The sequence below is a fragment of the Bombus vancouverensis genome, chromosome 16 (genome assembly GCF_051014615.1).
Source record: "Bombus vancouverensis nearcticus chromosome 16, iyBomVanc1_principal, whole genome shotgun sequence".
Lineage (NCBI taxonomy): Eukaryota > Metazoa > Arthropoda > Insecta > Hymenoptera > Apidae > Bombus > Bombus vancouverensis.
In genome coordinates this window covers 6175038-6193899 of record NC_134926.1, presented here as the reverse complement: position 1 = coordinate 6193899, position 18862 = coordinate 6175038, and the positions used below count along the sequence as shown (strand labels likewise).

At 36.1% G+C, this 18862-nt stretch overlaps 2 protein-coding genes across 4 annotated transcripts; both read left to right on the top strand.

Moving 5' to 3' along the window:
* The first annotated feature begins 81 nt into the window (after positions 1 to 81).
* On the top strand, positions 82 to 1832 carry Ost48 (dolichyl-diphosphooligosaccharide--protein glycosyltransferase non-catalytic subunit Ost48). The gene is made up of 3 exons (XM_033329578.2): positions 82 to 376; positions 573 to 1199; positions 1271 to 1832. Exons 1-3 carry the CDS (start codon positions 244 to 246, stop codon positions 1813 to 1815), a joined length of 1305 nt encoding a protein of 434 aa, XP_033185469.1. The 5' UTR covers positions 82 to 243; the 3' UTR covers positions 1816 to 1832.
* Positions 1833 to 2561: 729 nt separating this feature from the next.
* Positions 2562 to 18576, top strand: Vps13D (vacuolar protein sorting 13D). 3 transcript variants are annotated; one of them, XM_076625668.1, is made up of 24 exons: positions 2562 to 3034; positions 3276 to 3466; positions 3538 to 3769; positions 3848 to 4044; positions 4125 to 4292; positions 4361 to 4598; positions 4668 to 11449; positions 11543 to 11699; positions 11764 to 11992; positions 12060 to 12303; positions 12368 to 12736; positions 12803 to 12991; positions 13054 to 13377; positions 13483 to 13675; positions 13746 to 13928; positions 13988 to 14218; positions 14750 to 14776; positions 14981 to 15141; positions 15205 to 15819; positions 15876 to 16058; positions 16128 to 16499; positions 16567 to 16679; positions 16747 to 17176; positions 17239 to 18576. In XM_076625668.1, exons 1-24 carry the CDS (start codon positions 2938 to 2940, stop codon positions 17338 to 17340), a joined length of 12027 nt encoding a protein of 4008 aa, XP_076481783.1. In that variant the 5' UTR covers positions 2562 to 2937; the 3' UTR covers positions 17341 to 18576. The 3 variants fall into 3 exon arrangements, with proteins under 3 accessions (XP_076481783.1, XP_033185457.1, XP_033185458.1); XM_033329566.2 differs by lacking the exon at positions 14750 to 14776 and having other exon boundaries at positions 2563 to 3034; XM_033329567.2 differs by lacking the exons at positions 2562 to 3034; positions 3276 to 3466; positions 3538 to 3769 and having other exon boundaries at positions 3908 to 4033.
* Positions 18577 to 18862: the final 286 nt, after the last annotated feature.

Genomic DNA, 18862 nt, shown 5'->3' with positions numbered 1-18862 from the left:
CACATATACATAGTAATATATACTAATACATATGTTAAGCAAAAGAAAATATCTTTATCATTAGTAAATTGAGTAATACCAGATAATACTAAATAATAAATTCAATCCATATGTTTCAAAATATAAGACATATCATTTCCGCAAAGTGGATAACTTCCGTTTGGTTACGTGTTGTAAATGGAGCCGCTTGTTTAAGATAATAGAACCGGTCTCGTGGCACAAGGATATTGTGTATAATTTATAATGAGATTTATAAACAAATTTCTTTGTTTTGTTACAATATTCGGAGTAACGAATGCTGGGGGACCTACATTGGTTTTACTCGATAATTTAGCCATAAAAGAAACACATTCCATATTTTTCAAGACTCTACAGGGTATGTAAACATTTAGCTATCAAATTCAGTGAAATGTCATTCATTGCCAATTACCTTAAGCTTCCTTATTTTTTTTTCGAATTATGACAACATTAAACGTATCTAATTGTACTATATGATATTTAATTACACAGATATGGTATACCTTGCAAAATATTTGAGGTTAGGTTGTTAGTAATTTAAAAAAATTTTGTAGATAGTGGATACACGTTAACATTTAAATTAGCAGATGATGCTAATCTACAGCTTTCCAAGTATGGAGAATATTTGTATCAGCATTTAATAATATTTGCCCCTTCTGTGGAAGAGTTTGGAGGAATATTGAGTGTTGAAGCAATAACGGACTTCATTGATGGTGGTGGTAATGTCTTGGTTGCTGGTTCATCTCAGTCAGGAGATGCTCTTCATGAATTAGCTTCAGAATGTGGTTTTGAAATTGATGAAGAAGGTTCTGCGGTCATTGATCATTTAAATTATGATGTTTCTGATAATGGTTACCATACAAAAATAGTAGCAGACTCTGTCAATTTAATAGATGCTTCTGCAATTGTTGGAAGTAAAAACGTACCACCTTTACTCTACCAAGGAACTGGATTGATTGCAGATATAGAAAATCCTTTAATTCTACGTTTATTAACAGCATCTAGTTCAGCATACTCTTACAATCCACAGACTCCCATAAAGGAGTATCCACATGCAGTAGGCAAAAATACATTGTTGATTGCTGCTCTACAAGCAAGGAATAATGCCAGAGTAGTATTCTCTGGTTCATTGTACTTTTTTAGTGATGAAGCTTTCACCAGTTCTATTCAGAAAGTCCAAGGTAAAAAGAATAAGTTACATATTATAATTCTTCCTTGTGATCATGTATTAAACATTAAAAATGGTGTACAGGTGGCCAAAAATACGAGAAATCTGGAAATGAAGCCGTAGCAACGATGATCGCTCGCTGGGTGTTCAAGGAGAATGGTGTGATCCGTGTCTCCACTGTTCATCACCATAGAGTTGGAGAATCTGCACCTCCAGCAGCTTATACTATCATGGATGATGTAGTTTATTCTATCGAAATTCAGAAATTAGCAAGAGACAAATGGATCCCTTATGAAACAAATGATTTACAATTAGAATTCGTTAGAATAGATCCTTTCGTTCGTATGACCATGAAACCCGTAGGCGATGGTCGATATGAAGCGAGATTTAAAATCCCTGACGTTTACGGAGTTTATCAGTTCAAAGTAGATTATACCCGCATTGGTTTGACGCATCTGTACAGTACCACTCAAGTATCTGTTCGTCCCCTGCAACACACTCAATATGAACGCTTCATACCCAGTGCATTCCCTTATTATATAAGTGCGTTTTCAATGATGGGCGGTGTGTTCTTATTTTCTCTGGTGTTCTTACATTATAAAGAAGACACAAAACCGAAGGCTGAATAAATTTAACGTTAATGAAACGTACGAGATAATTAATTATGTTGTTTCTAAGGAGAATAGGAAGGTGTTTAGTCAGACCTATCATTAAAGTGCATTTATGTTCCATATTTAAGTTTGTGACAATAGATTTGTATTTATTTAATGAAACATTTGAAACTGAGATGAAGGGCAAGATAGAAGATATGTATATTAATTATTCACATGATGGCTACATCTGAAGTTTTTTAAAAGGATGGTTTTTATATCTTCTGTAATAAATGAGAGAAAAAAATCTAATCAAATCTTTTTTCTTTCAGTTATATTTATGAATACAACAGATTCGTTATATATACAGAAAAATATTCGGAAATAGAGCTCTCATTGGTTAATAAATCTCAATTCAAGATGTTCAGACGCAAGTTGCATAAAAATTATTTTTTCAATTCTGTATAAACAAATATGTTCAATTTTCATTAGTACAATTAATGGTTCTTCCATTAACATTTTTAATGATCTTAATGAATGATTTTAATAAAGTTAAAAAATTAAGCTATGGATGTAATGTATTTAACGTATACAAATACAATTTCATGTATACAAATTTATATTTGTATGTTCTTTATCTTCTGAACGGTATAACGAGTAGTTTACTATAAATATTTAATATATATTTGGTATTTAAATTACCTATAATCGCTTAAACATTTATACATTCTACTAATAATATACGTAACGTTGTTCCCCTTCCTACATAGTTCGCAATTTGATCAGAATTTTGCAGAAAAAAAGTTGCGTTTCGTTATAAATAATCGCAAGTTTCAAAGTTCTTAACGTGATGTCGAAATTGTACATTCGGCACGATGGTGTTCACGATCGATGAAGCTTCTTTGATGTGATCTGTATTGTTAACGGGAGATCTCGTGGCTTTCGTAATAAAAGAAATAGTATTTTGATGTAAAAAATGTTACTTTTGCTCGAGCAGAGCTATATCTCGCCGATCGTACGATCCACAATCGCTATTACATCGTGAGTTTCGAAAATCTGAACGAAACTTCGACGAATATAACCTATACAGAATATACTTATGCCTGCTTTTGTATATAAGTTGATCCTTGTAGCTGTTAAGGAACTTTACAATCCTTCAAAATGTTGGAAGGACTCGTTGCCTGGGTGTTAAATAATTATCTCGGGAAATACGTGGAAAATTTAAATACTGATCAACTAAGTATCGCCTTACTCTCTGGTAAGGTTATGTTTTCTTTCTTAATTGTATTCATGTAATATAAGAATTTACTTTTATTGAAATACCTCGCTGATACTACTTCCCTTATATTATTTAAAAATTTAGAATTAGTTGTACATTATATCACTGCTTGTTAGATAGGATTATTTAGTTTCAAACCAAATCTCCTTAAGCGTACATTGAAATTTAATAGTATTCACTCAATGAAGTTTAATAGTAAAATGAAAATATCTTATTTTAGGTGAAGTTGAATTAGAGAATTTGCCATTAAAGAAAGAGGCCTTGCGTCATATTGGATTACCAGTGGAAATAAAGGCAGGATTTATTGGTAAAGTAAGATTACAAGTACCTGTTCGTCAAATAAGAACAGCTTCATGGGTCATAGTGATAGAGCAACTTTATTTGGTAGCTGGGCCAATCAGTTTGGATGAGGTATATGATCTGTGATTTCTCTGCAGTGTATATTTCCAGTTCTATATGTTTATAGATAATTGTATTCATAGTTTGATAGTGAAACAGAAGAACAGGCAATTTTAGAATATAAGTTGAGTCGACTAGATTCATTAGAAGCAAGATGGAGAACAGATACAGAACGAGATCCTGGTTATTATGCCACCAGTTACAGTTCCTGGGTAAATTATGGCACCTCCTTGATCACAAATATTATTGAAAATTTACAGCTCAATATTAAGGATGTTCACATAAGATATGAAGATGGTGTGACATTGTCAGATGGTGAAAAAAGTTTTCTTATTTAGTAAGATAAATAAAGTAATGGTAAATATATTACTGGAAAATAATTTTGATTAATAGGTACTGGTGTTACACTTGGTGTAACTATAGGAGCTCTAACTGCACAAAGTTGTGATGCTAGTTGGATACCTGGTTCTACGTCCTGGAATCTCACAGATGCTTCTTTCAAGCTCATGGAACTTGACAGGCTTTCCATTTATTGGAATCACATGAAAAAAGATGAATTTCTTGGGTCTCTTAATCTCGGTGATTTAGCTGTATATATTGTTTTTTATATACCTAGTTCAATTAATTAAAATAATTTAGCCAATAATTTTGAAATTAATTTCATTCTCAGATTGCCATGAGCGAGTCAAACAATATAATAAAGAACCACATCTTATTACCTGTTAATGCAAGAGCTCATATCAAGAGAGATAGGTCTGAACGACCGTTGAGATCTACGAATAAACCTAGAATGGTTGTTGATCTTTTATTAGATGATGTCCCATTATGTCTCACAGATGTAAGTTTAAGACTATATATCTGATTTCACTATTTAAAGTCCTTATATTGCAAGTGACCTTCTGTTAGGTACAATATGATCAAATAGTTAAATGTATAAGAGAATTGAAAGATATAGAACGTCGTAAGCAACAAAGATGTTGCCGTCCATTGCTTAGTGTGTCTGCTGCTCCAAGGGAATGGTGGAAGTATGCAGCAAGGTGTCACCTCGGAAAAGATGCTCTGAAACCTAAACCATCATGGAAAGATATCCTTCAAAGAGGCAATGAGAACATTTTATATGTAGAGAGTTACATTAAATTGCTAGGTATTTAAGAAAAATTATGGGAACCTACCATTTCATTGCTTCTTGATACTCATCAGTGTCACTTTATAGGAACACCAACTAGTATCTTACCTCCAGATATCAAACAGTTAAAAGAAAAGATAGAACAGGAACGAAGTTTCGATGAATTGAGAGTACTGAGAGAAGTAGCAATGTATAGAGTTAAACCTCCAAAACTACCTCAAAATTCTGATGTAAATGTACCACAACCTAGAGGAATGTTGGAGCAGTGGTTTCCACAGTGGTGGGGCTGGTATTCAAAGAGTTCAAACACGAACACTCAAAGTACATCCTCTACATTTGATGGAGAGCTTTTGGATGTTTTGGCAGACACTATAGATGATGACACCTTGTTACGTCGAGATACTGTGTTTGGACAGTTCAATTTTGCTTTATCTAAAGGCGCTTTTTCCCTTTGTACAATGAAGAATGATGGCAAGAATACGAAAGCGGTTATAGAGCTACAGTTCGAACGAGTAAACTTGAGTTACGATTCGAGACCCAGATATGGATCTCACAAATTCTTTATCAGTTTGGGAGCCTTGTATCTTCACGATTATCTCACAGAGAATTCCACATTCCCGATTTTGGTGCAGCCTCAAATAATTCCCACAATAACCTCTAGAGTACGTGGTTCTTCAGAAAAGTTAACCAATCAATTACCTCAACAACTCTTTGAAATGACTTACGAAAAAAGACCATTGCACTTAAATGCTGATCATTTGCTGCAAGTCAATTCAAAGTCATTAGATGTAGTTTACAACCCTACAGTGATACATTGGCTTATAGACTTCATGTGCAAACCACATAGATCATCGACCAATCAAAGGTTTCAAGCAATGAAGCGACGAACTCGAAGACAACTCATCAAGAACTGGGAACAGATTTTAGATGGAGATTTGGTATATCGCTCATCCTGGGATTTGCAGTTCAATATATCAGCACCACAGATTCTACTAGTTGAGAATTTTACCGATTCCAATGCTGCGGTGGTTGTTGTAGATTTCGGAAAGCTCCACTTGTCGAATAACGTACAAAATAACGAAGTAATCATTAAATCGAACTCTCCTGAACTAAATAGCGACGATGAAGATGAAAGATTCGAGACACCTTGTTCGACACCGCCTGGAAGTCAAGAAAATGGTTCCATACAAGACTTCCCGACCATTTCTGAGACAGCATTGCATCAGAAACTGTACGACCACTATACTATCGATCTGGTGGATTTGCAGATTCTCGTAGGGAAAGTGAAGGACAATTGGAAACACATACGAACCAGGGGGATGTCTAGCTTGCACGTTCTGGAACGTTTCAACATATCCTTGCAAATTGAACGAAGAGTGTTTGCTTCCTCTGATCCGAATTTGCCATCCGTGACTGTATCTGGGAATCTGCCAAGACTGGTGGTTCATGTTAATGAACAGAAGGTGGAGGCAATTAGACTGATGTATAATTTATTATCTAGCTTCTCGAAATCCACAGGAATTTCTCAGGCTGATGTAATCAGTATAGAACCAGAGAGTCCTAAGAAAGAAGAGAGCCTAGACAAATCATTAAGCCACGCAGTTATGGTTCAATTCATTATTGATCAGATGACTTTCGAGTTGCAATCTAGAGGCCGTAGTGTTGCTGAACTTCAGGTCTCTGGAGTCCGAGCCGGTTTTAGCAAAAGGTCTGCAGATATCAATGTTTCCCTATCTGTCCATGGTTTGCTTCTCGTTGATGCTCTTCAGGAATTTGGTCCGGATTTTGAATTATTAGTAGCCAGTCACAAACACGTAGGGATGGACAGTATTTCTGGGAGCTTAAGAGATTCGGAACCAACATCTCCTGTTTCCCCAGTCTCTCCTGGTTCTCCCGATTCCAATATGCCAAGGAGATTGACTTCTCCAGTTGCTTTGACCAATGCTTTGTCTAATCTAGCAAGCAAAGCGAAGAATCCGCAATCACCCAGGAATAATTCTTTAATCGAATTGGAGAAAATGGATTCTGAAGCTTTGATAGTAGTTGAATTAACTTTAGTATATGATACATTAGAGATTTTGAGAGTAGCCAATATTCAGTTCAACAACTTGGATATTATTGCTAATCAGGAGACCATTGTAGAACTAATGGGATTCTTTAAAAGGATATTCCCTTCTCAAAGGAAGATAAAACCAGGATACATTGAGAGACAAGAATCCCTTTCAAGTCAAACTATGGAGCCAAAAGTTTCTACCAGGACAGAAGTAACCTTTGATTTTCATAGACTGAATGTGCTTCTCTTAAGGGCAGTGATACAGGATAATCACTTGGTTGGTCAGAAAATCGCCACAGCTACGATGTGTGACGCTCGCATACAAGCTACTTTGGCAGTAAACGCTTCTATCTCTGGTTCACTTGGAGGTTTACAAATCTTGGATCAAACACCAACCGGTAAAACGCACCAAAGAATCGTCAGTGTTGGAAGAGACCCAATAGCTGATCCATCTCAACATCCATTAGAATATTTTCCTGGTCTGCCTAATCAGCCAGAAGCTTTAAGATTTTCCGCCAATCGATGTACCAAACCTTGTGCACAACAGCAGGATGGAATGGAAACCTTAATAGATCTAACAATTCGTATTGGTAGTGTTTGGTATACCCACGCTCCTCATTTATTGTCAGAGTTACGTTCTTGTGCTGACGAGTTTAAACAGTATTTGAGTAAGCTTGCACGGCAGATCAGCGCAGCTGCCACAGACATGGCCATAGGCTTAGTAAACGCAGAGGACTGGTCCATTCCACCTCGTAGACGTTTACCAAGTTTGTCTGTGGATTTGGAAAATTCAGGAAGTTTGTCTTTGAAATTAGATATCCTGTTGGATAGTCCTGTTTTGGTAATTCCGCGTTCGTCTCACAGTAGACAAGTTTTCGTCGCACATCTTGGCACTATGTCCTTGCAACACGAACCTCATCAAGGTTCCATGGCGAAGCACAAATTAACTCTAGAAGTTAGGGAAATGAATTTGTACTCTTTGGAGATATCTGCCAACGTGGGACAAGTTCATAGTAATCTCCCTCTAAGAGCCGAAGAAATATACTGTTGCAAAGAATCAGGCAAGCCAATTTTGCATGATACTGTATTAAAAGTCGTGGTTGAAAAAGAGAATGCGTTAGCACAAAGCCCGAATTTCTTTCTCGACAATGAATTTTTCAGTAGTCCTATTGTCCAAGTCCATGGAGTTGTAATGACACCACTGAAAGTCTCCCTATCTCGAGAACAATATGAACAGTTATTAGACACTACTAATAGACTTTTCTCCATGCCAGTATCTGTACCCGTTGTTCAGAAGTCTCAAGCAATGAGCAAAGCATCAAATTATTCTGATAAACTTGATCTCTCCATCAAAGTTTTATTCGAACTGCCTACTCTAGGTATAGAACTCAAACAGGGACTTTTGGAACAGCCATTAGTTGAATTGTCCATGAGGGATTTTGTGGCCAAATATGAGAAATTGCAAAAAAATGAATCCACTATTCAAGTTGCTCTACGATCCCTTTTGATGGAGGACCTTCTTTGTCCTATTGGCTCCAGGCATAGATACATGATGCAATCGTCAGCTCCGACTCGTGCCAAACTTTTAGCTGGTGTCTCTAAGTCTTGTCCTGATTTTGCCTTTGTACAACAAATTAGAAGCGAATTTGGGCGAGGAAGTTTACCCGACAGATTAGAAACTGATACCTTATATGGGACAATTCCTGCTCACTGGCGCAGAAAACCAGTTTCTTTGGCAAACACGCCAAATACTCCACCTCCGTCTCCTGGTGCATCAACCAGTGAAGAGAATCTGGTACTAATGAGCATTACCATAACAGAACCAGATTGTGATCTGCCAACGAAAAATCAATTTCATCAGAAACTTGTCACAGTGGATTTTAATTGTTTGGATTTGGTCATTAATGTCGAATCCTGGATGGTGGTATTTGATTTCTTTGGGTTTGCTGGTCCCTCAGGAAGCAGTCCTAAAGTTACAATGCATCAAACGTCCACTGGCACAGATCAATTGGACAAGGCGGATAATCTACCTCTACGATCAGAAACTGGGATAGAAGTTAGATCTTTAACGCTGGTTTTGATACAATCTGAGAGGGAAATTGCTAAAGCCAATGTATCTAATGCAAATATGCACATTTTGAAAGCAAATGGGAAGACGAAGGTGTCAGGATCCTTGGGATCGATGTCTTTGCTAGACCTAACACCGCATGGAAGATTTTATAGAGAGAGGTTCCTTTCATCTGGGCGGAAAGCTCTGAATTTTCAGTATTCCAGCTATATTGATTCTGAAAAACGACCTTATGATGCCCAATTAAAACTAGAGATGTCTGCTGTCCATTATGTACACACTCAAAGATTTGTGGCAGAACTTCAAGCGTTCATTGGCCATTTTTCTCAACTTTGGACCATTATGGCTAATCTGAGAGCTGGTGTTGGCGCTATAATCGATACTAACAGGAGAAGCATAAGATTATCTTTAGAATTAGAAGCAGGTGCACCAGTAATCCTATTGCCAGTTAGTTCTAGATCAGATGAAATGTTATTGCTGGATCTGGGAGAGCTCACCGCACATAATCGATTCGAAACTTCAGAAGTGATAGATAAATGCATGCTGGACATAATGTTCCTTGAACTTGTTAATATGGACGTCTATGCAGCTAAACGGATTAAGTGTGATAATGATCAGGATGGCAATATGGATAATCTGCTTGTTGGTGGTTTTTATATCAAGAAACTTGGATCATCCTTGCTCACTGAAATGTGCCATTTGAAATTACGTATCGAAAGAAACTTGGACACCTATATTAGTAGAGAAATTCCAGATTTGAGCATTCATGGAACGCTATCCACAATGGATTGTGCTTTGGACCCTGCTCAGTATATGTTGATTCGAGGTTTACTTTCTTACAATATCGGCGAAAATTTGGATGACTTGCGACAATTCATGCAAGATCTGAATGAAACTGTTGAGTATTCCATAGTTAGCATGGATAACAAGGGGAAAATCTGGAAAAAATCGTGCATAACGCTAGAATTGGTAAATGTTACTGTTAAGCTGCATCCAAATCATAATATTGCAGCATTAGCTTGTATTAATTTTATAAAATCCAGATTGACATTAGATTCATTGAGTGATGGATCACAGGATATTGATTTAGTATCCCAGGAAATACTAATTATGGACATGAGATTTCAGGATGAGCCTGCTAACAAACAATCTAATGTTTTCACAAGTATTTTACAGCCTCTGAGAAATTCAAATAATGAAAATCGCGTCCAGGCTGAGGTTCATCATAGAAGGCGTAAAGCAAACGCGGCCACGACTATTTTGGTCCACAGCATGCGCTTAACTGCTATACTAGACTGGTGGGAGGCTGTAAGAGATTTCCTAATTTTGAATTCTGTAGAACCAGGACCCATTGGAACTGCTCAGATAATCACCGAAAACAACCAAGAAAACGACAGTAATGCTTTGTCTGCAATACCATTCGAATTAAAGATTAATATCACTGATTCAGAATTAGTTATTGTAGAGGATACATCGATTCGCGATACGAACGCCGTTATTCTGAAAAACACAGCTGTTCTTTCTTATAGATCTGCCCCTCAAGAAGGTGAAAAGCCTCTTTCTTGTAACCTGTCCCATTGCGAACTCTTTTCCTGTGTCTTAGGGCTAGAAGAAGAGACTGCATTATCTATAATAGATCCAGTTGGAGCCAGTTTGGATTTGACAGTAGATAAATGTCTTGAAATACAATTGCAACCTCTGTGCGTAAGATTAAGTTACCATGATGTGACTATGTTCTCTAGAATGCTCAGTTCTCTACCAAAACAGACTCTAGTAGCTAAACAACGCTCCAGTGAAGCATTGACACCCACCGAGAGGCAAGTACAAAAATTGACAGCCCTGGGATTTACAGATGCTGACTGTAGAGCTGCTTTGGATCTCTGTAATGGGCAATTGGATGAAGCAGCTTTGTGGTTAACTCAACATGCAGTACCTAATTCAGACACCAGTACAAACAACGAGTCCGTTTTTCGCACTTTTGAAATTCAAACATCATGTGCAAGAATATGCATTATAGATGACTGTAGAGACGCTGATGTACCATTACTGGAGATTTCCTTACAAGATCTTAATTTGAGACAAGAACGCGTGGGACCTGGTATAGTATCTACTACTTTCAGCATTGATTATTATAATAGAGTTCTCAGTGGCTGGGAGCCCTTCATCGAACCATGGTGTGCTACCGTTCAATGGGAGCAGATGTTAACTAATTCTTTCAATGCAAAGAGGCTGCAGATGTCTGTTAACTCCCAAGATTCTGTTGATGTTAACATAACTTCAACGCTAATAGAGTTGATAGAGTTGGTTAAGAACAACTGGATGCAGGATTTCTACTCTACTTCCAGTAAGGAAGTTAATATGACTAAGGCAAGCAATGGGCAAGGATATCGACGTCGAATGCCTTTCATTCCTTTTGCATTAAGGAATGAAACTGGTTGTAAATTGTGGTTCAAAACGATTATTGCTACTGCGGACGATACCAAGAATGTGGGACAGAATTTTAAAGCCCAAAATGACTTTCAGAAGGATGATACATGGCTTGAAGTTCTTCCAGGTGACACTGTTCCATTTACTTTTGAAGGAAGAGGTAAATTGAGACATCATGCCACGCATACTGTCAGGAGACATCAGATTACAGTATTGGTAGATGGGTGGAGACCTGTAGATCCTGTCACTGTCGATCGTGTTGGGATATATTTTCGTCATGCTAGTGCAAATGTTACTGATATACAGATAGATACAACACTGGTATGTAAAATTCATTTTTATTTCATCGCTTAAGATTATTTATTTTGACTGGAGCTCATTTATACCTTCCTATATTTAAATGATTACTTTTAGTTTCAGATACTAACGCCGAAAGCTAGAATAGTATTTGCTGTCGAATTAGAAGGATCAGCTAGAAAATTAGTAACTGTTAGATCAGCTTTACAAATATCCAATAAATTAAAACACACAGTGGAAATCAAGATGGAAAAAACCTTGAATCAATACGGATGTAAGTTGCTTATATGAAATGAAGTTAATTATTGAATTCCAATTTTCATATCCTTTTCTTTTAGACCAGCTTTTAACTTCATCTACTAGTGACAGAATTCTTCAAGTACCTGCCCAATCCACAATATCGATTCCCCTAACGCACACCGGGGTACAAATGTGCTTAAAACCTATCAACTTGAACAATTTGTTTCAATACTGTACAGAAACAATAGATTGGACCATAGTTAAGAAACCATTAGAAGTTATAGAAAATCGTATCACTTGTAGAGCTAATCACAACAATATATTTAGGTACGTCCCGAATTATACACGGAAATGAATGATTCAATATACGTTTTTAAATCAATCTGTTTTGTAGAATGAGCGTAGCAGTGATGAGGGATAATTATCCATTGGATATGAGTCAAATGCTACCAGCACACACTATAACAGTGATGGCTCCTCTCACATTAACCAATCTATTGCCTCACGAATTGTTATATGAGATTAGCACAGAAAATGGTAGAATTCTACCCGGTGACAGTGCGGATTTACATACTGTAAATGTCGAAGAGCAGCTAGAAATTACAGTACAGTTAGACGGATACTCTGGATCAGGCACGGTAAATAAACCTTCTTTATTAATTTTTCAATGTCTTATTGATATTTAAGATCTACTTCATATAGATGTTGTTGCCACCAAATACCAACTCTTTCACTGCTCGTCTACGGCTGACAGATTCTTGTGGAAGAATATTATATCTCCACGCGGCTGTTAACATAGAGAAAGGCTCTGCTATACATATTAACATTACTGCACCATATTGGATTATAAATAAAACTGGTCTACCACTGGTGTTCAGACAAGAAGGAGTTGGGATAGAGGCAGCCGGACAATTTGAAGAAAACGAAAAAGCCAGGATGGTAGCTCCTTTGTTATTTTCTTTTAGTGATGAAGAAGCTAGCAGAACTCTGTCAGTGAGAATCGGTACTTCAGTGCATCCCCAGGGAATTCCACAGTGGTCTCAACATTTTCATTTGCAACCCGGAATACAAGTCCGTAAATATTAAATAAATATCATCAAATATAAAAAATATTCAAATTGATTTTTATATCTTCAGGTACATCGTCTTAGAATATCTCTTCGTGATGGCAGGCCTGACATAGTATATCTAATTAGTGTCGCTACTAGGATAGCTAGAGGGAAATACAGAGCTACAACTGTAGTCACATTATCTCCTAGATATCAACTGCACAATAAATCAAGTTCTACCCTAGAATTAGCCCAGAAATGTTTCACCACAACAATTGTAAGTAATAACAAGAAATTTATTGTGATATACAATAGTTTTTCATTGTTTCTCACTTTCAGAGTCATCCAGATGCTCAATCCACATATATTAAAATCATGTCCAATTGCCATATGGCATTTCATTGGCCACGTCTTGACAAAGATTTACTCCTATGTGTTCGTAATGTGGATGTTAGAAATTGCATGTGGTCAGGTGGTATCAGACTGGATGACAATTACTCATTGACAATTAACATCAGAGATTCAACAGGAAAGATGTATTTTCTTCGAGTAGACGTGGTGTTGCAAGAGAGCACATACTTTATAGTGTTTACTGATGCAGATACTATGCCACCACCTATAAGAGTGGACAATTTTTCAGAGGTGCCATTGGTAGTGAATCAGGTGATTAACCAAGACATTCTGTACTAAATACGCTTCAAGCAGCGTTCATAAGTTATACCCCTTAACTGAATTAATTCGAAATTATTTTCAAGAGTATTTTTGTAGGTTACCGTGCACGATAACTTGCAATGGACAGTCAGACCACACTCCTCTGTCCCATATGCATTGGATGAATCCATCCAGGCTGCTGCTTTAGTTCTTACTGCACCTGGAGGTGTGACAGCTACATACGATTTGAATGTACTTGGAGAGGGCAGGGTTTTAACTTATGAGAACTTCATCTACATTGCCTTCACGGGTAATTCACCTTTTTCTGTATGATATTAAATCATTCTTCTTTTATGGATCTCATTATTTCTTGAAAACAGGTACTTTTAAAAATGACTGTGATCTCGGGACTGGAGAGGGTGGTCTAGACCCCCTAGATGTTGAAACACAAAGACTAGTCTTAGAAGCCGGTCCTGGTGGATGGGTTGCTTTGAGGAGAAAGCAATATGGTGCTAGATCTCAGTTATGGAGAATGACTGGAGATGGTCAATTGCAACACGAAGGTACCCTAAAAGAAATGTTTTTGTTAATCTTATACCTTAAAATGATTTTTTATGAATAGGATCTAGTCCACCCAGAGATAAACATTCAAGGGCTCCAGAAACAGTGTTAGTGTTGGATATAGCAGGCACTGCACCTCAACCATTCACCTATTGTGCTCTTGCTTTAAGGAAACCTGATCCCCGAAGGAGATCCACACAAACTTGGCGATTCACCGATGATGGACGATTATGTTGTGCACATAAGAATATGTGTGTACAGTCGAAAGATGGATTCATGGGATTACACGAAGGTTTGAAATATTATGGTTATTGAATTATTGTATTATTCCTTGTATTATTCCTTAGTCAGGGGTGTTTTTATTAATTGTTTTGTCATTCTTATGTAAACGTTTTATATTCAGAATAGAATGTACAGTTAAAATTGTAAAAACTTTGGAAAAATTGTAGAATTGTAAAACAGTAAAAGTATTTTGCTTTTGCAATCCATTTTATACACAAATTTTGTTCTATTCATTACCATACATTCTTCTATTTTATTTGCTATAGATTTCACTTGCTTATTGAATCGCTATTATTATGCCACGTAAATTGAGATATCATTTGATTAAAAGGATGTTTCATCTATTATGTTTATCACTAAAACTAAAGTGGAATGTTACTAAGTACCTCGGTTTAAGCAAAGTGGCTGTAAATGTATAGTTACAAATCAACGTTTGTTTCTCTTACATTCAATTAATTTGGAATTTCCAGCTGTTTTCCCCGTTTATTCTCTGAATTATATTATTTTTGTGAATCTTAAACTCATAATGATAATGTTGCAGGCGGCAGTGTCGCCCGTTGGCAAATGTGTACGTATAGATTCGGAGCATACATTAAAGTCAGAATTATAACTATCTTAAGCGTTTAAACTGTCGCTTGTTTTTTTATTTCATTAACGCTAAGTTCATCAATAATAAAATGCATGAAATAATATTTCAACTTCAAATTCTTTATACAGCTACTCGATCTGCGCAGAAATGTTCATTACATGCAGTTTCTATATGTCTTTTTAGGGAGTGAAGCAGTATTAGGCCCTCAAATGCACACCAATCCTCCCCCAATTGAACAGCGTGTTGGTCGACAGAAGCTAAGGCCAGGATCTGGCTTTTTATCTGTTACGGTAACTACTGATGGCCCAACAAGAGTGCTCCAAGTGTTAGATATCAAAGAAAGGGTATGAATACTGGAACAAGTATCTTAATGATACCAATACTCACTTTCTCACTTTCTTTTGCAGAAGAAAACGTTCGCTTTACTGGAAGAACGTGATTGGTCGCATATTGCAATCAGCCACCGACCAACACAGATAAATAGTGACGCAGAGAAGGTCAATTCCAAAGAATTGGAATTGAAAATCAACTTAACAGCTGGCTTAGGACTATCAATTGTTTCTCGAAGACCAGTTGAGGAGCTACTGTTTGCTCGTTTGGCTGGTATCTCTTTGGAACTGGTTCAAACTCCTATCAATACTACTCTAGACTTGAGCATGGAAGATATACAGATTGATAATCAGTTGTTTGAAGCACAATGTACATCTGTTCTTTATGTAACACGATCCACCCGAGTTGAGAGTGAGCACAGACCAGCTATACACGTAGTTGCGGAGAAACTGAAGTCGAAGAATCAGAATGCAGAAATATACAAGCACGTGGTAGTGAGCATCAAACCACTTTGCATACATTTGGAAGAGAAATTGATATTGAAGTTAGTTGCTTTTGTCGGGGCGGGAAGATCGGAATTAGAGGTACCTATGGACGAAAACGATTTCAAGGCTCAGAGGTTCATTTCCGAAGTATCTGCTGCACATGCTAAACGATACTATTTTGGAGCTTTAAAGATCGTTCCCAGTCAGGTTGGTTTTATTAATCGAAATTAATTAATCGAATTTCACATAATATGTTTTTTCAGATAAAATTAAGTGTACTCACTACAACAAAACTGCCACGTCAACTTCAGATTATAAAAAGACAGTTAGGCTTAACATTAATCAAGTTTGAAGATGCCACTATTGAGTTGGAGCCATTTATTAAGAAGCATCCTTTTGAGAGCACTCAATTCTTAGTACATTCCATTATAAAACATTACAAAGATGTACGATTGTAAATATTCTTTATTTGTTAATTTACTTTCATTTCCCTGTTACAATAAATTTTATTTCAGGAATTAAAATGGCAAGCTGCAGTAATATTAGGATCCGTGGACTTTTTAGGCAATCCTCTAGGCTTTGTAAACGACGTCACAGAAGGAGTTTCCGGTTTAATCTACGAAGGAAGCGTGAAAACTTTAGTGAAAAATGTTACACACGGTATATCAAATTCCGCTGCCAAAGTAACAGAGTCTCTTTCCGATGGACTAGGAAGAGTCATAATGGATGAAAGACACGAGGAAGCTAGACAGAGAATTCGAGCTAATACAGCAGGCAGTAGTGATCATTTGGTAGCCGGATTAAAGGGCTTCGGTTTTGGACTACTTGGAGGGGTAACTAGCATCTTCAAACAAACCTATGATGGAGCAACAAACGAAGGATTTCCCGTACGTTTTTTAAAATTCATTACAATTGATTGCAACAAGTTAATTAAATGGTAACAAATGATTTCAGGGCTTTTTCGCTGGGTTTGGCAAAGGAGTTGTTGGAACTATCACGAAACCTGTTGTAGGAGTTCTAGATCTTGCCACAGAAACTGCCACTGCTGTAAGAGAAACCAGTAGAAGGTAAGTGTACTTTAAATTATATTTAATAATTATTAATAATATTTATAATTTCGTGTGATATATTTAGTGCTCATCGTACAATACCAAAACGTGATAGACCTCCTCGAGTGGCTAGCGGTTCCGCTGGTCTATTACCACCTTATAATCGTCAACAAGCAGAGGGCCAAGAATTTCTGTACATAATAAATGAGCATAATTATTCAGAATTATTCGTGGCGTACGAGTGTTTACGTAGTGGAACGGAGAATCTAAGAGTTCTCGTTTCTAACGAAAGAGTCCGTGTGATTTCCGGTGGTACCAAAGGAGTTGTAACCGAAGTCAGCCTAGCAGATTTATTATATTGCCAACCGATGCATAAACTAGAAAGCAACGGTGTCACTTTATATTATATTGAATTAATATCTAGATCTGATTCGACGATAGCCGTTAATATAGACGGCCCAGAACTCCTAAGGAGACCTAAAGTTCGATGTGATAACGAGGAAGTAGCTAAAAGGGTCAGTATAATAAATTTCATGATTAGTATTAATACATTTATATTATTTCAAATTTGTTACAGGTATCGCAGCAAATTAATTACGCTAAAGGAATGCATGAGGAACGTAGCTTGACTCTTTCCTCGTCGGATAATATGTTAGACGATGTACAGTACTATAAATAGTTGCGAACGGCCATACGCGAATATTTCTTACTTTGTGTTCGAACATAAGTTTGGAATCACACGTTTACAAGAATATAGAGGTTTTCATAGGAAAATTAATAATTTTTAATCAACTCGAAAACTGTTTCTCAATTCGAAAAGTATTAATTCCGAAATGGTAAAAAATTAGCTAATAATTGAATATTAATAAAATAGACAAGTGATCCAAACTTCTTGTTAGTAATCTATATTTCGTACGCTAGTCAATTCCCGGTTTTCTTGTGTGTTTCGTTTCTTCTTTTTGTCTTGTTCTCTTTTTCCAATAGTGCACATAATGATGTCTTATTACGCTTAAAACTAATTTGATTGTAAGACTGACGCAAAGTACCGTTTTTGCAATCCAGCATTCACAAGATTCAAATGTAAGATCAGTTCAGACAATATTCTTTGAATGAAGACATTTGATTATCGCACAGACAGTACATACACACATTTACACATACATACACATTTTATATACTAACGTACAAGTAGGAGATCAGCAGGAAGTCTTAAGAAAGATGCAAGATTTTTTTTTAATAGAATGTGTAAGTATATATACATAAATATATATTGGGTTGTCAACTAAGTGATTGCGGATTTTGTCAATACCACCTAATGACAAAACCCGCAATCACTTAGTTGACAACCCAAATATATATGTGTATATATATATAATATGCGTGTAAGATCTAGTTAAGGTATCTATTTGGGGCAAATCTACTTATTACTGAATAAAAAAAGGGAAAGTTAACGACAACCAAAGTTTTTACAATAGTATAGGATATTTATTTTCTACATTAATGAGTTTGATATCTTGCAGACTATTTTCTGTTTGTGACTATAGCCTACATATTTTTTATGTAGCTTGTTGTAAAAATGTAACATGATAATATCACTAACCAAGTATTAATATTCTTCTTCTAATATTATGAGTGTAAAATATAAGGTAAAAAAGAAGGTAGTTTAAAAACAAAACTTGTACAGACATTGTAAAATTCAAAATCATCAGCTCTATACAGATTTGGTTTTTATAAGGCTGATGTTTTGTACAGTTCGAATATATGTATATATATAAATGTATAATTAAACGAATAAGAATTGACGTATTAGCGATGTATAAATTAATTATATACAACGATTGTCTAGATTTGTTATACCTTGAGATTTTCACGTTGTCAATGATATTTAATAAAGAACTCCTATTTTGTTCGATAATCGCTGTTTTTTGTTGTCAGTAAACTGTGGGTTTTTATGCAAATTCATATTTCTGATTATATGATTAAAAACATAGTATCTAGATATAAAATTGTTCTAACTACCAGGTGTTATAGAAAGCACTATACTTTAAATATTTTATATATTTTGTCATATTATAATGCATATTATACTACATTCTATAGAATTTTGCACTTTCAAATTTCCTATAAATGCATAAAAATCTGCAGTCTAGATATATATAATAATTTATAAAAATATCTGAGAACCTTGGAATATTTTTCTA

Coding starts and splice junctions, on each gene's coding strand:
- Vps13D (XM_076625668.1), top strand. CDS start 2,938: ATGTTGGAAGGACTCGTTGCCTGGGTGTTAAATAATTATCTCGGGAAA. Junction 4,045..4,124: donor TTAATCTCGGTGATTTAGCT/GTATATATTGTT, acceptor TTTCATTCTCAG/ATTGCCATGAGCGAGTCAAA. Junction 4,293..4,360: donor TCCCATTATGTCTCACAGAT/GTAAGTTTAAGA, acceptor ACCTTCTGTTAG/GTACAATATGATCAAATAGT.
- Ost48 (XM_033329578.2), top strand. CDS start 244: ATGAGATTTATAAACAAATTTCTTTGTTTTGTTACAATATTCGGAGTA. Junction 377..572: donor ATTTTTCAAGACTCTACAGG/GTATGTAAACAT, acceptor AAAATTTTGTAG/ATAGTGGATACACGTTAACA. Junction 1,200..1,270: donor TTCTATTCAGAAAGTCCAAG/GTAAAAAGAATA, acceptor AATGGTGTACAG/GTGGCCAAAAATACGAGAAA.